We start from the raw sequence: 21,466 nt of genomic DNA on the forward strand, positions 1-21,466 counted from the left end.
TTATCAATGATGAGTAAAGCAGAGTCACCAGTTTTCAATGGATAAGTTCCATATTACAAGAATCCTTTTCGATATATTTCCAATTAGGAATAACAAGCATATGTTCTCACTTCTCATACGTCCATTCAAAGAATATTATCAGGGAGGATAAACAAAATGCCAATAGAAAGGAGACCAAAACTGGACACTTGCATCAAAACCGAACATAAGTCAGTGTAATCGATTCTCTTCATGAAAAAATTATGTCGATTCTTGATGTGTGTTATATCATCTTTAATTACATTCTTGAATTCTTCCATATGAATAAACATCAACTAAACCTGAGACACGTGGTTGCCACAACGACGACCCTACCATAAACACTAAGATCATTTCGATTTGGGAACTTTGCAAACTATATACGTTAGGTCTTTTAATGTCCTCATTCTATCCAATGTAAATCTGATATTTGCTTCATATTCCAATTCTTCTCTTTAAACTACTTTATACACGACAACCGTAGCTTACGGAGAGACAACCTATATTAGGATATAGGGTTTATTCTTGTTGTGCAAGCAATTTATATTGTATCGAATCTTATACATGTGTATATTGTGTAGTAGACAAGTACATTTTGTCGTACGTGATATATATCTTTAAGAAATGAAAATATAAATATATATATACATATATAAGCTGTTATGCTCAATTAATTCTTTATGAAGGTTGACGTTAATGTAAAAGTAGTGGAAAATAAATATACTTTTGAAATGCATTTTAAATATGTTTTATTTATTCGATCTAAATACTAGACGGAAGGAGCTCAGTTTTGAATCAGCTGTGCTATCGTTTATGGAAAAAAATCGCAATCAAAAAGTTCAAAGGAGAAAATACTAAATATATTTTTTAAAGAAATTAATAAGTGGTTTTGTTTGTTCTACAATAACTTTTAAAGAAAAATCAAAAAGTGAGTTGGCGAGTAGAAGAGACTTCGAAGAAGATAATGTCTTCAGAACCATTAGGCCGTGAAGTTCGCTTATATGCTGTGGTCTTTAATTGTTTTCTTAAATCTTCCACTTGAATCGAAAAATAAAAATAATTGAGGTTATGTTCTTGTGTGTATACTTTATTATTATCTTATAGTACGTTGCTAAACAATTTATCTACAATGTCTGTCTCGCATTTAATTAACATCGAATATTAAATCTTAGAAATTTGCTTGTGGGCATGTGACAATAAATTGAACTATATAATATATAGTTTTTTCCGGAAACAATATTCATCTGGTTTTATTCTTGAACTATACAAGTATGGGTGACAGAATTATAATCTCAACTGAGTGATAGAGAAGTATACAACATAATTGTGTCTACACATCTTTTTGTCGTTATTGAAAGTGCCCGTTGAATATTGATCAAGAAATGAGTATCTTGGATGTACTCTTATGAGTCCATGACTAAAGCAGCAACCAAGGTTTTAAAAGAAAAAAAAATTCATATCAAATAAACAATTAAACTAAGTAGCCTATATATATTGTGTAAAATTAGGATATTATACCAATAATAAGTCAAAAATATTTAAGTTTCGAAAACGACAATTCTATTCTTTTATAATTAAAAGTCATCTAAAATTTGGTTTTTAGTCTTACCATTATAATTTGGAAGTCTATCACTAGAAAATTGAATTGTAGTGCGGATAATTTGATTTCTTTAACATAATAATATTTGAACGCCGAATTTAATTTGAAATGCATCACGGAAATTCAATAAGTTAAATTTATTCAATTTATATTTGTTATGCAATTCGCATCTAAATACAAAGAATTAACTATTCCTAGAAAAGTAAGTTATAGACATAATTAATCGTTTCAACTACATGTGTTTAAAGTATTATGTAATAACCAATCGGCTGATCCTCTGATCGTAGCCTAACCACGCGAAATATATTTATCTATCTTAGCTAGTTTCATTTACGTACCAAAGATGTATTTATAATGTCATATAGACTAGATGGAATATATTAAATCAAAATTACTTCTAATTGCGGAGAAACTGGTTCTTGATTGGGGCAAGAAGCGATCTATCAACAACGTAATTCATTCGGAACGGTTTAGTATCTAACACGGTAGTTCAAACGTAATGATACGGTGGATTCGGCTCTAGGTCAACAAGCGTAAAACTTGCTATAGTATTGGTCGACTCTATCATGTGTAAATACTGCATGTGGACCACTTGATCCTTTGATTTTGGGTTCACATTATTTATTTTTCATGAGACATGCAGCGAGAAATTTTCTGTCCAAAAGCTTATTCATCTCCAGGTATATATAGTCGGACACTTCAACGAAATCCAAATATCTAATAAGGACTTAAATTTTTTGGGCTAGTCTTAATCAGGTTGGTTTTTATTTTCTCCTAGGATATTAAGCCTCATGGTTGATTGTCATTCTGCAAAGCAAACTCTCAAATTCGTATTATACAGTGTCAGCATACTGTAATTAACATTCTCCGAAACGGAAAACACATCCTTGAAATGTATTTATTTGTTCATAAAAAAAAAATAATGCTCCTCAATTTCGTCCTATTTATCTTTAACTTTTACATTCTTAATCGAAAAAAAAGATTTCGAATGCATGTACCCTCAACGAAAAGTGCACCTTTTTCCCAATGAAATTAAACACGTATAAAGTTTATTTTGCTAATTCATTCCACTTTATCTAGCAATTATTAAACATTCCTAATTGTATTGGATGTCTCTTTTAAACTGTGGAATATGGAACCACTAGTATTAAAAGTTGGAACCCTCGGAAAGAAACTTCTTATTAATTAATAACAAACATGTTCTCCACATAAACCCAAAGTATATAGTTTTTTCAAAATAATAAACATAAGATTACATAACTAACTTGCATTATACATGCACGGCCATGCGGGGAAATTAAATCAACTTTGATCCTCTAATTATTTTTAAATACGGGTAGCACAAATATATGAGAGCAAAATCCGACAAGCTGGGATAGAAATGGATAATTTATTATTTTATTCTTTCATCAATAAAGTATGAGTCATAACTCTATAATAGTAGACATTAAAGAAAAATTAATAATCCTTTCTTTGTTCGTCTAATTAAATTTTAAATTGCTTTATTAAAGATAGAATTGATTAAAGAACAAAACCCATACAAAAGATTTTGCTTTTCTTTTTAAAGAGAGCCTTTTCATAAAGTGAATTTTCTGAACCCAAAAGAAGCACATATTGAAAAGCTTAAGATTTGAAAGGAGAAAAGAAAAAATCGGGCAACAAACAAAAGTTAGTCACCAAATCCATTGAAACCCTAAAGAAAGAAGGAAACAATGGCTAAGAAAAGATAATCCACCTTTACAAGTTACAACTAATTATATGTGTCTATATACACACACATATATATATATATATAATTTACATCTATTCGGAGCATGACTAAACTTCCTTTACTTTTAAAATGCTTATGTTGTCTAAGAAATGTAGCACGCAATGTAATATGTATTAGTACTCCATAATCGAACATGTGATCTCAATTTTTAAAACGAAGAAATATCAAAAATAACGAATAAGTAAAGATAATCCTATTAGTATCATTTTTCTTATAATTTACCTTTTTAAATATTGAATTATTTTCATTAGTTTGGAAATGATGATTAATTTATGCTTAAATTCTTGTATTATTTAACATTAAAATGTTTATGATTTTTGGAAGTGAAATTTAAATTTATTGTTTTTTAGTTATGCTATAATAGTTTTAAAATAGCTCAATTCAAATTAAAATGGTCCTAATATGCAACTAATATAATTTGCAAAAACAGATCAATGATGAAATTAATTATTCTTCTCAATATTTATATATTTACGCACATTTATATTCCCTTTTTGAATAGTCTTAAACATTGCTTTTATTTATATATAATAACTAAAAAGTCGACCTCTTTTAAAAGTACTTAAAAGTTGTTCTTTTGCGACTATGTAGTATAAAGGTTCCAATGAGAAAACATATAAGTATAAAAGCACGAATTTGAGAAGAAAAGAGAAACATGAACATCGATTAGTGCTTTCTTTTCTCTTTTTCTTTTCTTTTTCTTTTTTCACTTTCTCTCATCTTTTACACTCTCTTTAGCGTTTAATAACGTACGTGAATAATGTTAATTTAAATGAAATATTTTCAAAACATGCTTTGCTCAACATTTTTTCCCCCGAGGCAATATCTATTAATTCGATCCAGGAAAATAGCACAAACTTTATAGTCCAATTTTACTGATAACTGATAAGAAGAGATAGGTTGTCCGTTTTTGTTTGATAAAATTAATCGAAGAGAACAAACAGCAACATCCAAATTATTTCTTTCATTTGGTTCAAAGTCCTTCAAATTAGATGTCATCCTTATATCGACATACATGAACCCTTGTAAAATCTTGCTACACCTTTCAATAATAAATTCAAAAAAAAAAAATAGTCGTTCTGCATGCAGTTTCAATATTAAAAAGAAATACAGATCATTTACGTCAATTTATACGGCAACACCATTCCATCGGTTGAAGTAATGTTACACATCATTAAAACGTTATCGATTTGTTACCTTTTCATAACTTATTATATAACTCGAACTGTTCTGATATACGAAGTATATAAACGAAAAGAAAGGAAGTTATTCTTCTCAGATGAAATTCGAAATTCGCTAACAATATATAACACATTGGAATAAAATAAAAACGAATGAAGAAAATGGAAGGATGACCGGGAACACACCTGGAAAGAGGGGCCTGCAAGATGATGTGTGTCTTTGAATTGAAAAGCTGATCCCTATTAATAAGGCTATTCATACGCAATACAGTATTTCTCTTTGGCGGCTTTGTCCAAATCCAAATCCTTCTCACTTAAATAAGAATCAGTGAAATATAATGATGTAACGTTCTCATGTATTACTAAAATCATAAAATCCGAATGAACCTAATATTTCTAATTCTCTTGTCACCATTTACTCTGTAAAATATTCAAGTATAAATTCTCTAGATCTTTAAACATCGCAAGTAAAACTGTAATAAACAATACGTATATAAACAAGAAAAAATGCATATTTTTTTATAAAGTTAATAGGCTGTGTTTTTTAATAACCGGGAAACTCCAAAGTCGAAACCCAAAGTCGAAACCCAAAGTAATTCCTAATACTTCTGAAAATTCAGATTTTCTTGTCATTTAAAACATCTATATGTGGTTAACCGTGAATTTAATTTAAAATGGAATGATTCGAACCTTTATATTCAACTAATAGAATGAATCATCAACCACTAAATCACCATGGATTGATTTAACAGATCCGGTTTTCAATTGATAGGAGCATAAACAATTTTTTCAGTCACTTAAATATTCATCTTTTGTTACTCTGATTTCGTTATACTAATTTAGATTTTTAAGATTGAGAAAAAAAAGGGGTATTTGCGTGAACCACAAACTTTGCATTTTAATCTTAGATTGAAGTTTTTAAAAAGTCATATTGATAAATTGGGTTCAAAAAATTGTGGTAGAACCCCAAATTAATCACTGTTGGCACAACCAAACGTCACATTTAAATTTTTATTTAAACATAAAACAGTGTATGTGAGTTAGTTTAACCCATCAAAACCATTTTTATCCAGGAAATACACCCATTAGGATGTCTTGTAAGTTATTATAGTACTAATCTTATAGACACTACTTAGCTATTATTCTGTTTATTCTAACAAATTGCACTTGTTATGCTTCTATATTCCAACTATTTACAAGCTTAACTTATATAATTGATGCTAAAGAAAAAGAAAAAAAATTATTCATTCTCTTTCATATTGAATATGTTTTGAATTTATTTTGCAAGTTTAGCTAGCAATTAAAAGTAAAACAACACATGCACATCTCATTTATTAGTAGTGACTAAAAAGTACTAAAAAATAGTACTAAAAGATCTTTATAAAAGTCATGAACATAATAAGAAGAATTGTTAAGCACCATTATTCCAAAAAAAACAAACTTTTTATTAAATATACGGACGGAGTAGATTGTACTGAATACACAGTTTTGGAGAAAAATAAAAAGAATACACACATTTTGTCAGCTGATATGGATCGATATAACTTTGAATGCAGTAAGCAATAAATGCGCCTAACATATTCTTTCATATATATATTCTTCTTACTAACACTATTGCTTTTCTCTCCTTTCCTACGAAAAAGATATAATAATATTGTTTTCCAAAATCTTTTTATAAAAAAAATAAATAAAGAAGATTGAAAATCTTCGTCCTATAAACGTCTCTTCTCTCTTTCATCACTGCAAGAAACTTAATCACATCTCTCTCCTTTTCTCTCTCTCTCTCTCTCTCTCTCTCTCTCTCTCTCTCTCTCTCTCTCTCTCTCTCTCTCTCTCTCTCTCTCTCTCTCTCTCTCTCTTCTCATTTTAATGGCGACCCAAGATTCCCAAGGAATCAAACTCTTCGGCAAAACCATAACATTCAACGCCAGTAACATCACACAAACGATTAAAAAAGAAGAGCAGCAACAGCAAGAGCTACAAACAACAACAGTCGTTAGATCATCACCATCGGATCTAACGGCGGAGAAGCGTCCAGACAAGATCATAGCATGTCCGAGATGCAAGAGCATGGAGACTAAGTTCTGTTACTTCAATAACTACAACGTTAATCAACCAAGACACTTCTGCAAAGGTTGTCAGCGTTATTGGACCGCAGGTGGAGCTCTCCGGAATGTTCCCGTCGGCGCCGGTCGTCGGAAATCCAAACCTCCGGGCCGTGTCGGTGGATTCGCCGAGTTGCTTGGTGCTGCGGCTGGAGCCGTTGTTGATCAGGTCGAGCTTGACGCTTTGTTGGTGGAAGAGTGGCGAGCTGCGGCGTCTCACGGTGGTTTCAGACATGATTATCCGGTGAAGAGACTCCGTTGCTACACCGATGGTCAATCTTGTTAATTATTTATAAATTTTAATTTTCTTTTTCTACTGTTTCTTTTCCTTTGTTTCGGGTTTGGGTTTGGGTTTCCTTAGTTTTAACCCGTTAGAAAGAACGTGGTTAAATTTGCTTTGCTTTGCTTACTGGATACGTACAGGCTAGCAACAAAAATTAACTAGTTAATTAATTAATTAGGAGGTTTTTAATACTTGCTTCTCTACTAAACAGCTGTCGCTTTTTTTTTTTCAATTCTCTTGTTGAATATTTTTTTAGTTGTAAATTGAAGCTCGTGGGATTTTTATCTTCGAAAAAGAAAAGACATAAAGAAAACCAGCGAGACGGTGTCGTTGACCATTAATTAACCCGTAGAACTATTTATTTGAAGATGTGTATACTATAGATAATGTCGGTTTTGATTAGCCTCGCAGGTAGTGTTATTGCTTCGTTTAAGTGTACGTAAAGTTAATTAAAAGATTATGGACATTAGTTTAGTTTAACGTTTAACCAAGAAACCTCATTCAATTGGGCATTTGAGAAAATAAGAAACTAAATTGACAATCAAACAATATCCGGGAAGACCTACAAAAGTAGAATAAGATTTGTACTGTGAATGAAGAAAAAATGAACAAAAAGTGGGGTATTATTCTAAATGATGTCTTTCCAATAAGACTTAGACCACTGATGATATAAATAAATAAAAATACATTCTAAAGAATACCACAAACAGAAATTAAATTTTTAAGAATCCTTAAAACATATTTATTGTAAAAAATATTGGTCTTAAATCTTAAGAAAAACTCTAATCAGTCAAAATATATACTAAGATCAGCATTTATGGGTGATAATATTATCTTCACACATTTTAGTGTTAAATGTGAAAGGTAAATTTAAAGCTAATGATGATAAAGGTTAACAGAATTTGTTTATTAATTAGCAAGTAAAGTCAAGTTTGAAATCGACCCCAACACTAACGCATAAATAAAACCAAACTAGTAACTCCTGACTCCATAACCAAACTGGTCTACAATGAGTATCACAATTCGCAGATAAATTTTAGATTTTTATCTCATAATTTTCGAGAGCTAATTTAAATTAGAACTACGAAGCTAACAAGAAAAGCTACTGTGACTAAACTCTAAAGCACACAAACGAATATTACAGAAAAGACAACAAAATCAAGACTTGTGTGCAAGTCATGCATTGCTTTGGTAATAGAAATGGTGGGTCCTGTGAATTGAGTTCTGGGTTGGTCAGAATTTTATAAATGCGGAGCGGAAAAAAAAAATCATTGTAAATTTTGGATGAGTTAAAAAAAGAGAGGTTTTGGAAAAAGAGAACACAAAGTTTGACCCGTGAGGTTAAGAGAAAGGAAACTGCAACAGACAAATTAAAACAAATCCTACCATTTAAGCACTAAAGAAAAGACAAATACTTGCATCTGTATCGCAGAAGATACATAAGCCCAGAAGGAGCAATGGGAACAATCCAGACAGTTTTACTTTTGTCATTGAGAAGCATCAGTTCTTTTGGGTCCAAACGATGATCTTAAAACAGTAAAAAAAGGAGAATTAGAGAGAGAACGAGATTAAGACAACGAACTCTCACTCACTCAGGCCATGATTTTTGCAGACCGGACATAAAGGCTGTCAACGACCTTCCCCATGTTTGCAATGGTGTCAAGAGTAGCCGAGTAGATAGCATCTGCCTTTGGATCTTCAAATATGATGAGGCATCCAGCTCCTTGATCCAACGTACCTGCGAATTTCTTGTCAAGTATCATCTGAGATAGCTTCTTCTCCACATGGTCGACTGGTAACCCAATCAGCTCAGCAATGTGAGCTATCTCAACTCGTGAGAAGGGCTCGATCAAACGGCACAGGTTTTGCTCCAGAAGTGTGTCATAGAGAGATGAGAGATGCCTGTGGACAATCGGGTCATCCTCTAGCTGCACTTTGTAGTCACGGAGCGCGTTCTCAAACAGTTTCAAGGACCTCTTCGAGTGAGCATCAGCGACTGCTTTCATGGCATCTAGATCGGGGCCAACGTACTGGAGTCCAGCCTTTGAGGAAATTATTCCTGCAACATCATCGGCTTGGCTAACCATGATCTTGCACAGCAACATGTATTTCAAACTGAAAACCGCTCTTGGATCTCCGAGCGCGTTGAAGGACTCAAAGGCTTCGAAGAAGTAGCTGTATCCGGTTTTGTAGTCTTTCTCTTCAGCGTGAAGAATCCCACTCTGCAGATCAATGGTGCCTTGTTGGGCCGGGGGTACATATATAGCGTTTGCAGCTGTCCTGGCTGCGGTAAGTGCAGCTTTTGCTTTGGGTAAGTTTCTCAATGAGAAGTGAAGTTTGCTCTCCAACAAGTCTATGTCGACCAGAAGGAGCTTATCATCTAATCTCCTAACCTCTTTCACCAAAGTACTCAGCAGCGCCAAAGCTTCAACATACTCCTTGTTCTCCATTAAAAGAGCTGCTAGCCTCGCCTCTACTCGCTGCCTGAGGAAAGTACGCTTCTCAGCACGAGTCCATTCAACCATTTCTTTGCAGAGAGTGATCTGGAGATCAGTTGTTCCGGGTATCTTAGCCACAGCATCAATGATTCCTCTGACGATTTTCGCGGTTTTGGCCTTGGGGATCAGTGAAAAGAAAGATCTCAACTTGGTTAACAGTCTCCGGAGATCCTCACCTCTCTTCTCTTCAGTCAGACGATCACAGAGGTTAGTAATCGCTTGCTCCTTGATCCGCAGAGCCTCTGGAGATGAAGAAGGGTCTTCTAATACCTGGTACAGTATCGAAATAGCCTCCGAGCTGTTGGCTTCTAGAGCCAGGGAAATCGTCTCCGTTGTAGCGGGATACGAAACCATTGCTGGCTTTACGCAAACTTAAATCTCCTGCAATACAAAAAGCCATAGATGTGATTATGTAATGTCCAAAAATTTCTCCTTTCTGACATTCCTACTCGTTAATTTCACAACACTTAAAAAAAAAACCTAATCCGTTGTCGATACAATAACAAGATTATCAGATAAATCAACAACAAAGAATCACACTAGAGATCCATCAAAGACAAGCTAAAACGAGGCAAAATTAAAGCAACAGGTAGTATAAAACACAATATCAATTACGAAGCACAAAGAAACACTGACCTAACTTCAAATAATAATATGATCACGGACGCATAAAGATCAGTAATTACTAACTATTCAGTTCGATTCATCTACTTTTGAGATCCACTCAATTCTCTATCAATTTCGGTAGCTTCGTACTAATCATTGTAAGATGCTAACTTAGGACATCGTCGAGCTAATCCACGAATCGAATTTTCTTCGCAAAGATAAACTCAATCGGACAAAGCTAAACCCTAGAGCCTATGGCCAAGGCGACTGAGATTTGATTTTTAAAAAATCGAAACAAACACACATGCCAAAACCCATAACTAATTTAGATCTGATAAACACATAGAAGAAAAAATAAACGAATTGGCGCAAGAAAATAAACTCACAGATGAATCGGCAGAATCTTCGTCTGTGTGAATTTGGTAAAGCCTTCGACGAACGACGACGGAATAAAAAGAAGCGTCGAAGATGTCTGTCTTGAAAAGGAAGATAAAGGGACGGGTTTTCCGTAATTTGTAAAAGAAATTAAAGGATATAAATGTCATTTCCGGTATGCTGAAATAAAAAACGCTTAATTCGACATCGAAAATACAAACCAACGCCAAACGCTGCAAAAGATCCACGTTTTCTACCAAATGCTTTTGTTTTCTTATAACGTCGTGCAAACGCATGTCGAGAAAACGCAGAGCTCGAAACGCATGTTTTTGTAATCAAATCACACAGAATTTAGACGGGGCGCATCTATTTATTTGCCATCTTCCGTCTTAAGCTTCATTACTTTTTCTTTCAGCTTTTCATTGTTAGTCCTTCAAGACCTTTACTATTTTATTTTGCACCTTAAACTTAAGAAGTAGTAATACTTATGAATTGATAATTCACATTACATGTTTTAAAAAATGTCACTACGTTATTTGTTTGGAAATTTAGAGCATAATGTTTTCGTTTCTACATTATTACGTATGTGTTCAATGAAAAGTAAAAATAAAAAATTAAATAATGGAAGATAATCAAATCATTCTTAAAACAAGAACTCAAAGATTAAACAACCAAGAAAAAGGAAGAGTTGGAACAAAAACATCACATAAAAAACTCACACACAAAAAATTCGTTAGTTAAGTAAACTCAGACAGACACATATAAATGTTTTAGATAAAGAAAAAAAAAGGTTATCAAAAAATGAAAAATTGTATACTGTATATGGGTATATATATATTAAGAAGCTTAGAAGGTGACGTCAGGGACGATTCCAAGCTCCTGGAAAGCTTGAGGACAATCAGCGAGAGGAGTCTTCCTCATGAAGCCAAGTGGGTTAATGGTTCGAGTCTCGTTGGAGACAATGCCATCATTAGCCGTGAGGCTGACCCTGGCTGCGTTTCTTAGGAACTCTTGGTTGTTCACGTCGGAACACTCTGCGTCCGGTGAATGGACGAGGACGATCTCGCACACTTCCTCTTCGTGGTCTCCCATAACTTCCATTTGGTAGTTTCCGGCTTTGTCGGTCACAGCTTCTTTGGTCAGTGTCACTGTCTGGTTCTCACGACCCTTGCACTCAAGCTTTACCTTTGCCCCTGAAATAGAGAAATAACACATATGAATTACAAGATCTTGTATAGCCGTTTAAGGACGCTAGGTCGTTTAAAACTATGTTGGTTTTTTTCTTCTAATATAATGTGCAACGGTTATAGAATCCTAGAAATAGCTAGATAGGAAAAGATTCTGTAGAAACATATAAAAAAAAAAAAAACTTAATTAAAAGGTAATTTTCGATTCATTTATGTATAGAAATAGCGTAAATGACAATTAAATGCTATACAAAATTTTCGTATTGTCTAAAAGACTCCTTGCTTGATAATTATCTTTGTGAGTTTATACTACTTCATAATTCCAAACCATTGAACCAAAGCAAAATAGGACTAATCTTGTCTAACCAATATGCCAATATATGTTCGTATTGACTGTAATATCAGATGATCCACACATATATGATGAATTAGATTAGAGAATGTCCTTAATTAATTACCTTCGAGGAATTTGCTGAGGCGGGTGACGAATTGGACACGGCAAGTGTCGCAGTAGACGGAGCCCTTGATGTGGAAGCGGTCGAAGTCGTCAGCATCAGCTGCGGCGAAGTGAAGGAGGGTGGTGAAACATAGGGCAGAGGCAAGGAAGACGACGAAGAACTTGGCCATTATGCCTTATTCTTTAATTCTTGTGTGTTTTACTTGTTTCTTCTTCTTCTCCTCTCTTTGGTTTTTGAATTTGTAAATTTGGATTTCTAGGTAAAACAGTTGTAAGTTTTTGGGTGAGAGGAGACGCTATGATGGATCCAACTAATTCTGTCCTTTTATAGAGAACCAATAGACAAAACAACAACAAGACATGTGATTCTATATCTATTTTTGGAAATGCTAGTTTATTTTTGGTGTTTGTGGTTCTTGAGTTTTCTACGGATGTGTATTTTTTGAAACCGATCTTTTCTCATCACCATCTATTTTTTCTGTTATTTATTTTTTGTACTTTTGTTAAAGAGGACATATTTTTCAAATGTCAAACTATAATCTTATACTCTTACGTATGTTCACTAAAAAATCTAGTGGGGGTTGGAGAATTGTCTGCTAGATCCAAATGGAAATGGAAATAGTTTAAGTGACTAAATTGGAGCTGACTTTGGACAATTAGAGCTCGACATGAATCTGTAATTTTGAATTGGGAAACAAAAAAAATCTGTAGAGAGCTGAATTGCTGAATATATATATAACATCTTTAAAGTGGCGTATCATCTATCACCAAGCTATTACAAGAAAATAATGTACAGATGAATTGGATTGTACTTCCTCTGTTTTCGCTATATATAAAAAACAAAAAATCAAGAATGCAAACGATCTTGATCCGCATCAATCTCCCAATCTGTATAGTAGAAAGAAAAAAGAAACAACACTATTGGTTAAAATGTCTGCGGCGGGAAGGAACTTGAAGACTTGCACAGTTTATAAGCTGGCGGCAATAAACGTGGAAGACTCTTGCTGTTTTATGGTATCTGCAACATGCGCAACAACTCCAGCTCCTGCTTTGTAAAGTCTTTCACTTTTCACCTGAACAAGACCAAAATCTCTCTATTAGTTCATGTCTACAAGAATGAAAAAAAGTGAAAATGTTTGGAGTTTACATGAATATTGTTATGAGCTAAGTAAGGCCAGAAAGTAGAGTGGAAGCTGACATCAACTTTCTTCCACCCTAAAGTCTGCAGACCGCGGATCATTTCGTCTGCAAGCATTTGTATAAACTTTTAGTTTCTTGCTAAATCAGTCAAATTTTTGGGCTAATAATTAGCTTTTTTTCCTCACCTTCCACTATTTCATGATACTCAAGCGTGTTCTGAGGACTAGGCGAGCTTTGTGCGGCTTCCTTGGCTTTAGCAGCCTCTGGAGGGAAATGGGCTCCGTCTGAGGAAAGAGGTGGGCAGTATTCTACATCGACAACATGCTTGTATCCATCTAGAGACCGACGTGAGGCTGCATGTAACATGAAAACAGGGGAAACACATCTATCAGCTCTCAGTCTCGACTGCTTAATAGTTCTCAAACTTGTAGTTGGCTAGTTACAAGCCACATAGCTTATTGCATGAAGAGGTTACCTACCAATCTTCTCTAAGATATTTGAAATAAATGAACTGCCAAAAAAATATTTAGTGAATTTCTACAGACAACTGACTCGTTTTGAGATTCTATACAGTACAATATGTCAACTGATTCGTCTGCAAATGCCGAGTCTATCAATGTTGTGGTCCTGCTATAGAATATAAAGAACCAATAACGAGATCTTAACCCCAGAGAAATTTGTTTTCTTTTACTCAATATGGGTTGAGCTAGAGTGGACAAAACAAGGATGTTCATAAGTACGGGGAATGTTTCCTCTATGATCGCTCTCATTATTCAGAAACACAGGACCCATTTACCACCGTTAACATCTCACTGCGAGCAGACTAAATATTGGCGAGTCCCATTTTCTAGCTAGTGTTCCACAAGTTTTATAGTCAACATCTATTTTTATAGGAGAAATCGGAAATCAAATGGGATAACATTATATAGAAAGCTTTTATTGCTTCAGATTAAATTAAACGTACCTTGAAAAGTTCAGTTTCTCTCCGTATGGAAGATGTACGCCAACCAACCATGTCTAGTTAATGTCAAAGGAAACATTCAGGGAAAAAAAATGCGGCAAAACTAACAATCATGCCTGAACAAGTTTGACAGCAACAGAAATGCACAGGATACGGTCATAAGATACATTTGCATAGACGATGCGACATCGAAACGACCCCAGAGCCGACCTGCCAGACGAGGAAGGTTATTAGGATTCAAACAATTCGGTAAGGGGTATGATATTTTATATGCTAAAAGCATTACTCACAAAAATTTCAGATCTCCACCATCAGATGCCATTCTTAAAAGAAGAGGTGGTTTATCAGCTTTACCATCAGTAAGAAACAACTGGCTACCAGTCCGACCAACAACGAACGGAGCTATTGGTGCAGCAAGTTTCTCTAGAATAGGAACTCCCAACAAGAAAGGCAGCTGACACAAGAAGAGAATGAGATGGAATTTCCAGGAACTATCAATTAATATTCAGCAGTCTAGACACTTCGGGAACCAAAAACCAACAAGTGCAAAGGCAGTTTTGATGAAAAGTATGATATTCATTCTGAACACAAGTAGGACGTATATGAAATATAATACACGTGAATAACCATGAACTTCTTTCTTAACTAAGCAGACACCACACATAGGTTCATGTATATATATGAAACTATCTGATTCCAATATGACAAGTGAAGAAAAAGAGAACCTGCTTTCTGCCTCTCACTCCTAGATGAGGTGTTGCCAAGGTGATGAAATTAATCGGCTCGAGCCCAGCAATCCTACCTCGCAGAAGATGTGAATCCCCAGATATAGATATAGCACCATCAGAGTCTTGTGACATTGCTGCTGAGTAAAGAACAGCAACAGCATGTCTGGCAAATAAGCCACCGAGGGAGTGGGCTAAAAAGGAAATCTTCTTCAAGCTCTTGCTCTTTTGGACAACTTGCCTAACCTATCCTCTCTCACATCAGGAATGGAAATAGAAATCAGCTGATTTGGTGAAGTTAAGGACAAGAAAATCCAGACCGAAACAAGAAGTGGAAATGACATTGTAGAAATTTAAAAACTCACCTCTTCTGCTAGTCGTTTTCCAGCTCCATCGACCCCGCCAAATGTTTTAGTGAAGGTATTGGAAGAACTTGCTGTGCATGTCCAGGGGGAAAAGAGTAACTTAATAAGAAATATGTGTGATTCACGCAAGGAAGAGAAAAAACATGAGTTGAATGATAAAATACAAGACTAAAGAATAATAAGAAAAACGACTTGTGGTCTCTGACGAACAGATAAGAAAATTTTCCGAAAGTTTATCTTTTACGATTCTGTTCGCGAAATCTCTCTTCCATATATACTCCAACAAACTGCAAAACTAACAGAGGATAACAAGTAGAAACCAGATGAGCATACCATAAATCAAGAATCTTCTTCCAAGGCGTCTTTTCATCTCAGCTTCTACGTAGAGCCAGTCGCTAGGACTGCAAGTCATGGTGTCTTAATATATTAGGAGAAATATAAATAATTAGATCTGATAACAGTGCAGCAGAAATGATATACACAACTATCAAATTCAAGGCTTGAAGAAGGGCATTGATAATAACAAGAGGCAAATTAAACACCATTCAAAAAGATGAATTTCTAAGACATTATACCTGGCCAAAATACCATGTACAAGAACAAGAAGGTGATCAGGTTCATTTTTGTCGTCGGTGTCGCCTTTCGACAGCGAAAAACTCCGTTGAGCTGTGGCACTCATTGCTTGAACTCTGAGTCCCTGATGGTTCCAGCTTCTGCTAGACCCTGCTTGTAGAGTAATTAAAACGAAAGAACACTGATATAAACAGAACCCATTCTAGATCGAACAGATCATGATTTTAACAATTTCTTGGCTTTTCACATTAATCGTCTAACATCTTGGAGCTAAGCAACAGTGAATAACTGAGCCTTTCCTCTAATACTATTCTTGACCATTCAATTGATCGAGCCTAATTTACATCTTTGATCAAGAAATCCTCAGCTCTGAAACTAAACCCTATCAAGATCCACCATACATACACATGAACAAAGACACCAACACTTAACGAGCATAATACGACTCAAAACGCAGAAACCAAATGAATCGAATCCAAATTACCGAAATCAAAATTCAAAATCTCTGAATAGCCACAAGAGCACGAGGAGGACGGCGATGAAGAAGAAGAAGTAGAAGCTGAAACGACGCCGGAAAACTGCCGCGCTATGCCAGAGCTTCTTCGCTTAGCGATATTAGAACCACCACGACGACGATGCGGTAAGTATCTACAAGGAGGCTGAATCCAAGAAGCCGTAGACATTGATACTCGAGAGTATATATATATATATATAGAGAGAGAGAGAGAGAGACAGAGAGAAAGGGAAAAAAAGAGAAGTCAAAATCAGAGAAAGGCGTGGAGGAAAGATCCTTGAATCACGGTTTCAGAGTGACGTCAGCTTTCAGAAGCATACATGCCTCTACGTTATCCTCATCACAGAGACCCATGCTCTCTCTCTCTCTCTGGTTTTATTTCAGAGCCAAAACACAATCATCGAATTACCAATTTTTCTGGGGAATGATGATGATATATGTTTTTTTTGCTTAATAAATTAATTTTGGCTGCTGTTAAGCGAGTCAAGCACCTTAATTAAAAAAACACATATTAATGTAGTTTATTTTATTTGTCCAGAAAACGAAAGATGGAGGTGGAACGTAGGATTTTGGAATTTTATATGTTCAAAAGGTTTAGAATCCGACCAAAAAACTCCAAACGAAGCTCTAATAATTTATTTTTTGCTTGTCCTTTTTATCAACCAATTAAGTTTTGGGCCAGGCTCGTTAACCTCTTCGGATAGAACACCTGAATTGAGCCTATTCCAAATTTATGATTCCAGATTGCCGGAAAATTGGCTTTTTTTAACCTAAACTTTGCGAAAATGTTAAATTTATATCCGAACTTTTAATCTTGTTACATTCTTTATCAATTTAATAATTTAAATTTCATACTTAAACTTATTTTTTTTTCCTTAAACCTACTTTTGTCTAAACATAGTTAAATTGCCGTCAAACATAGTCTACATGGCATCCACATAAGCGACAACGTGGCATCGGAGATCCTCCCATCACCGGCAGCGAACCTGAAAAAAAAACAAAAAAAAAACACAGAGATACAGCTTCAGATCCAGCTTAGTTAGTGAGGATTATGTCTTCGAGGTTTTACCGTTCGATGAAGAAGCCGAAACGGAGAAGCTTCTCAAGCTGCTTGGTAATCTCATCATCAAATTCATTCTCATCGTCTTCTTCTTTTTCTCTCCTTTCCCTTCTCTCTCTCTCAAAAATTCAGTTTGTGTTCATATGTTTGTAACTGACTATTTTAAGCGCTCCAGCAGATGATCCATATGTTCTACTCATGCTGCACATAACGAAGAGGCGGCCGCGAAAGCTGCGGCTTCTCTTGCTGATACCGGAGCTCCGACTATGGTTTCTTTTTACACACAATTATGAAATCTGAGAATCAGTAAACCCTCTAAAGTTGGATTTTTTGCTGAAGGATTCAGCTTATTTGGGAATAGCATGTCTATATTGTTTGGAATCAATTGAATTGAAATGGTTATCGAAGCAGAGCTTCAATGGCTGTTGTCACTTCGTCTTCCTCTATGCTGCTTCGGGAAAAATAATCTACAGATTTTTTTTGGATTTGGTTGTTGAATCAAATTGGTAAACAGAGTTTTGTTAAACATCGAGATCGCAGTAGCAACACGAGGCTTCGCTTTCCGTATCTCCGCCGTGTTGCAGAGGGAGGATGGAGATGTCATTGTTCTCGCCACCGTCAATGCCTGCGAGGCGGTTCCTTCTGAATCTCATCCTGAATTTTCTCACTACCAAGATTTTATCCTACGCCAATCTTGTTTTCTTTCTGTCAGTTTTGGTCAAGACAGAAAACGATGTCGTTTAGTTTTTTTTTCATAATTCAAAAATATTAAACACTTTATTGCTTACAGTCGCTTATGTGGATGATACGTAGACTATATTTAACGGTAGTTTAACTCTGTTTGGGCAAAAGTAGGTTAAAACTACTGTTAAATGAGATTAGATATGAAATTCAAATTATTAAGAAGATGAAGAATGTTTTAGCTAGGTTAAAACTTTAGGTATAAGTTTAACATTTTTGCAAAGTTCATGTTGGAAAAAGCCAATTTTCCCCAGATCGCCTAAACCACATTTTTGATGCACCTTGAATCATTAGAATAGGAATTCAGTCTCTCCCATATTCCCAAAAGTAAAAACCTCTGGGCAGATAGTCTTGCGAAAGGAGTTCGAGCAAGAGAATATATATTCACCCACATCGATCATAACGAGCCGGTTGAGGACGCCCCTGAGTCAACCTCGATCTGGCCAACAGTGATGTAATAGTTGGGTAGACGACAAAAAACAAAAATAATAAATAAATAAATAAATACGAATGGAAATAAACTATCAACACTAGACTAATAAATAAGGTTTTTTTAAAAGAAAAAAAAAGTATTCCCGCTAAAACAAGTAATGTTTTCAGGTCCACTAAATGCTTCTTTTTGCTTTCACTCAAAATCGACCCTGTTTATATGTCGAGGTACCATAGGTTATAGGTTTGTTTTGCCTATTTAAGTTTGGTAGAACTAATAATGGAGGGAATATGTTATATGTTATACGATTGATTATAAAATCCTGAAAGATGATAACGTTTTCTCAAGGAAGAAAAAAAATGATAAAGTTTGTGACATTTAGAAGCATTTGGCAGTTTGCAAAGGTTTTGAGGCTTGTCATGAGATTCACTCAAATGTTAATTATGAATGCTGTGGAAATTGAGTAACATCTTTGAGTTCTCGTGCAGGGCGCATAAAAGATATCCATGTTGTCAAAGTCACACATCGATAATTGGAGACATTGATAATTGGAGAATTTGTGAAATAGTATATAAAAGATAAAAGTAAATCCATTGATTGTCAATTAGTTTTGAGCTGGAAGTCTATAAACTCATATTTAACATGGTATCAAAGCCATCCGATCTTTGGACCATTCTCGGTTGGACTTCGTCGTAGATATTTGTTTTTACAAGTTTTCATACTTCAATCTTGATTAGTGTGAGAAATAGTGTTCTAAAATATGGATTTATAGATTTCCAACTGAAAATCATTGACAATGACTGGATTGACTATTATTTTTTCTACTTCACAAATTCTCGAATTACTGATGTGATACTTTTACAACACATATCTTTTAAAATATTTAACATAATTTTTATTTTGTAAAACCCGAGCTTTCTCTGACTTGACCAAATCTAACCCAAAAACGATATCATTACAGTAAATTTGATCTGGACTGAATCAAATATACAACTGAGCTGATGACTTGAATTTATTTATCTTTTTACAAATTAAAGAAGCACCAAGCCAAAACGAAAATCATATAAAAACCGAATTAAAGTTGTTCCACATATTCATAGTAGTTGTTGAAAATGAAGATTGCTTCACATGATGGTGCAGAAATGAGGGTTTTCCTCACTAAACATAGAGCTAGCGTTTTCGTCGATAAGACCCGAATATGGCCGTTCCTGACGGTAACCATGGTCGTGTCCGTGGCATCCATGCTTATAATAGTTGTAAGAACTCACTTTCTCACCATTCTTCGACATGTTGATTCTTTTCTGAAACTTCTTCTTGAAGTACCTGTCGTGAAATCCATTAGATTCGTGGTGGTAAGGGCACGACCATAAGCACACCTCTCTTTTTGTAATGTTTCTTGCAACTTTCAGAACCTTCTTCTGCTCCACCGATCCCGTCACCGTCACTTTCTGCTGTTTCATGTCTATCTGAACATCGTGGACTCCTGTTGAATCCAAGACTTAGTTATCAGTTTTCTTGGTTGACGAGATGCTAGTTTCTTGATGAAATGTTAGTTTAGGATTTTAACATATCTTCATTAATTCATTACGTACCCTTAATATTTTCAAGAGCTTTCCTAACTTTTTTTTCGCAACCAGCACAATCCATAGGCACATCCATCTCCACTACCTGCGTACAAATACACATATTCAATAAACGTATACACGAGTACTCATGAAAATTAGTATAGAGGAAGTTACTCACAGTCGTCATTTTTTTACGATAGACCTTAAAAATTAGTCTAATTAACACAGTTTGGTCGATGGATGACTAGAGGAGAAACACACTTACATATAGAAATTTTCATCACACAAATTGAAAAGATCTTTGAAGGTCCATATAATAATATTTTTATATTATGTTGCTTCTACAGAAAAAATCTTGTGAAAATGCATGGAAACTACCTTGAAGTCAAAAACTTATGTGACCCCGATTTTACAATATATTTGACTAAACTTGAAAAGGATGATCATGATTTGACATATCCATTTTTTTTATTTGCCAACATCATGATATGAGGAATTTGTGTTTCTTTAATCCCAAAATGATATAAAACTACACGAATTCTACAGAAAATTACTAGATATATAGCTAGTTAGTTTAAAACTATAGCAATTTATACGACCAAACTTATAGTACACGGTCGTATTAACAAATTTCAGTAATAACTTTCATTCGTAGATTTATGTTCTGATCTGGTTAATATAAATCTAACACAGCTGAATATTTTCCTCCAAACACAAATTCACTAGTTTTTAGCAAAAAAAAAAGCAAAAACAAAATTCACTAGTTAAATTAAGTTAGTAATAAGATATAAACGATTTAGCTTCATAATAGAGCAAATAATGAGCTTTGTAGAAAGCTTTCTTATAGTTTTTTTTTTTAACTAAACCAGTTATCTAGTTACAAACTTATCTTTTTTGTTTTTTCTTACTTATCTAATAGGCTTATCAGTCGAGTAATAATATTACGAAATACGAATAAAATAAGTTAAAAAATTGCAAGCAAAAGATTTTTAAATTCCTTGCTGTCGGGAACTATTGCGTGACGATTTATGCAAACGATGCACTTTATAAGAAATTCAAAGATAATTGTTTTTCGTAATCTATGGTCAATTTCTCAAATAAACCTAGAGAAAAATACATTCCACTTATAATAGTTTACAACACGCTTAGATTCAAGAAAACATAGAAAACGAAATTTATTTTTAGATGAAATTTAATTATGGGTAGTAGGTCGTTGACCCTACTAATCCTACAAATTCAAATGAATGATTGTAAGGGAGTTATATAACTCACCAAGAATTAATTTTACACTTTTCAGATCGATGAAAGTTC

The 21,466-nt window shown here is 34.5% G+C and overlaps 5 protein-coding genes across 6 annotated transcripts; 1 reads left to right on the forward strand and 4 right to left on the reverse strand.

Moving 5' to 3' along the window:
• Window positions 1-6,406: 6,406 nt before the first annotated feature.
• On the forward strand, window positions 6,407-7,221 carry LOC18992176 (dof zinc finger protein DOF1.5). Its single transcript, XM_006415545.2, has one exon. It carries the CDS (start codon window positions 6,440-6,442, stop codon window positions 6,959-6,961), a length of 522 nt encoding a protein of 173 aa, XP_006415608.1. The 5' UTR covers window positions 6,407-6,439; the 3' UTR covers window positions 6,962-7,221.
• A 1,107-nt stretch (window positions 7,222-8,328) lies between these two features.
• On the reverse strand, window positions 8,329-10,554 carry LOC18992177 (26S proteasome non-ATPase regulatory subunit 11 homolog). The gene is made up of 2 exons (XM_006415546.2): window positions 10,449-10,554; window positions 8,329-9,837 (listed from the first exon to the last, which is right to left on the reverse strand). Exon 2 carries the CDS (start codon window positions 9,808-9,810, stop codon window positions 8,551-8,553), a length of 1,260 nt encoding a protein of 419 aa, XP_006415609.1. The 5' UTR covers window positions 9,811-9,837; window positions 10,449-10,554; the 3' UTR covers window positions 8,329-8,550.
• A 477-nt stretch (window positions 10,555-11,031) lies between these two features.
• Window positions 11,032-12,381, reverse strand: LOC18992178 (pollen-specific protein-like At4g18596). Its single transcript, XM_006415547.2, has 2 exons — window positions 12,083-12,381; window positions 11,032-11,630 (listed from the first exon to the last, which is right to left on the reverse strand). Exons 1-2 carry the CDS (start codon window positions 12,249-12,251, stop codon window positions 11,284-11,286), a joined length of 516 nt encoding a protein of 171 aa, XP_006415610.1. The 5' UTR covers window positions 12,252-12,381; the 3' UTR covers window positions 11,032-11,283.
• Window positions 12,382-12,794: 413 nt separating this feature from the next.
• LOC18992179 lies at window positions 12,795-16,763 on the reverse strand. Of its 2 annotated transcripts, none has more exons than XR_002898025.1 (11): window positions 16,330-16,763; window positions 15,848-15,995; window positions 15,606-15,673; window positions 15,273-15,343; window positions 14,908-15,153; window positions 14,473-14,636; window positions 14,337-14,392; window positions 14,186-14,238; window positions 13,407-13,574; window positions 13,229-13,326; window positions 12,795-13,154 (listed from the first exon to the last, which is right to left on the reverse strand). XR_002898025.1 is itself a non-coding variant. In XM_006415548.2 (11 exons), exons 1-11 carry the CDS (start codon window positions 16,526-16,528, stop codon window positions 13,050-13,052), a joined length of 1,380 nt encoding a protein of 459 aa, XP_006415611.2. In that variant the 5' UTR covers window positions 16,529-16,763; the 3' UTR covers window positions 12,795-13,049. The 2 variants fall into 2 exon arrangements, 1 of the variants encoding a protein (XP_006415611.2); XM_006415548.2 differs by having other exon boundaries at window positions 14,182-14,238.
• A 2,951-nt stretch (window positions 16,764-19,714) lies between these two features.
• LOC18992180 (heavy metal-associated isoprenylated plant protein 29) lies at window positions 19,715-20,387 on the reverse strand. Its single transcript, XM_006415549.2, has 3 exons — window positions 20,334-20,387; window positions 20,183-20,258; window positions 19,715-20,073 (listed from the first exon to the last, which is right to left on the reverse strand). The coding sequence occupies exons 1-3, from the start codon at window positions 20,340-20,342 to the stop codon at window positions 19,715-19,717; spliced, it is 444 nt and encodes a 147-aa protein (XP_006415612.2). The 5' UTR covers window positions 20,343-20,387.
• Between the last annotated feature and the right edge of the window lie 1,079 nt (window positions 20,388-21,466).

The sequence above is a fragment of the Eutrema salsugineum genome, unplaced genomic scaffold (genome assembly GCF_000478725.1).
Source record: "Eutrema salsugineum unplaced genomic scaffold, Eutsalg1_0 scaffold_5, whole genome shotgun sequence".
Lineage (NCBI taxonomy): Eukaryota > Viridiplantae > Streptophyta > Magnoliopsida > Brassicales > Brassicaceae > Eutrema > Eutrema salsugineum.

Coding starts and splice junctions, on each gene's coding strand:
- LOC18992176 (XM_006415545.2), top strand. CDS start 6,440: ATGGCGACCCAAGATTCCCAAGGAATCAAACTCTTCGGCAAAACCATA.
- LOC18992177 (XM_006415546.2), bottom strand. CDS start 9,810: ATGGTTTCGTATCCCGCTACAACGGAGACGATTTCCCTGGCTCTAGAA.
- LOC18992179 (XM_006415548.2), bottom strand. CDS start 16,528: ATGTCTACGGCTTCTTGGATTCAGCCTCCTTGTAGATACTTACCGCAT. Junction 14,637..14,907: donor GAGTGAGAGGCAGAAAGCAG/GTTCTCTTTTTC, acceptor TTCTTGTGTCAG/CTGCCTTTCTTGTTGGGAGT. Junction 13,575..14,181: donor AACTGAACTTTTCAAGGTAC/GTTTAATTTAAT, acceptor TGTTACATGCAG/CCTCACGTCGGTCTCTAGAT.
- LOC18992178 (XM_006415547.2), bottom strand. CDS start 12,251: ATGGCCAAGTTCTTCGTCGTCTTCCTTGCCTCTGCCCTATGTTTCACC. Junction 11,631..12,082: donor CCTCAGCAAATTCCTCGAAG/GTAATTAATTAA, acceptor TCTCTATTTCAG/GGGCAAAGGTAAAGCTTGAG.
- LOC18992180 (XM_006415549.2), bottom strand. Junction 20,074..20,182: donor AGCTCTTGAAAATATTAAGG/GTACGTAATGAA, acceptor TGGATTCAACAG/GAGTCCACGATGTTCAGATA.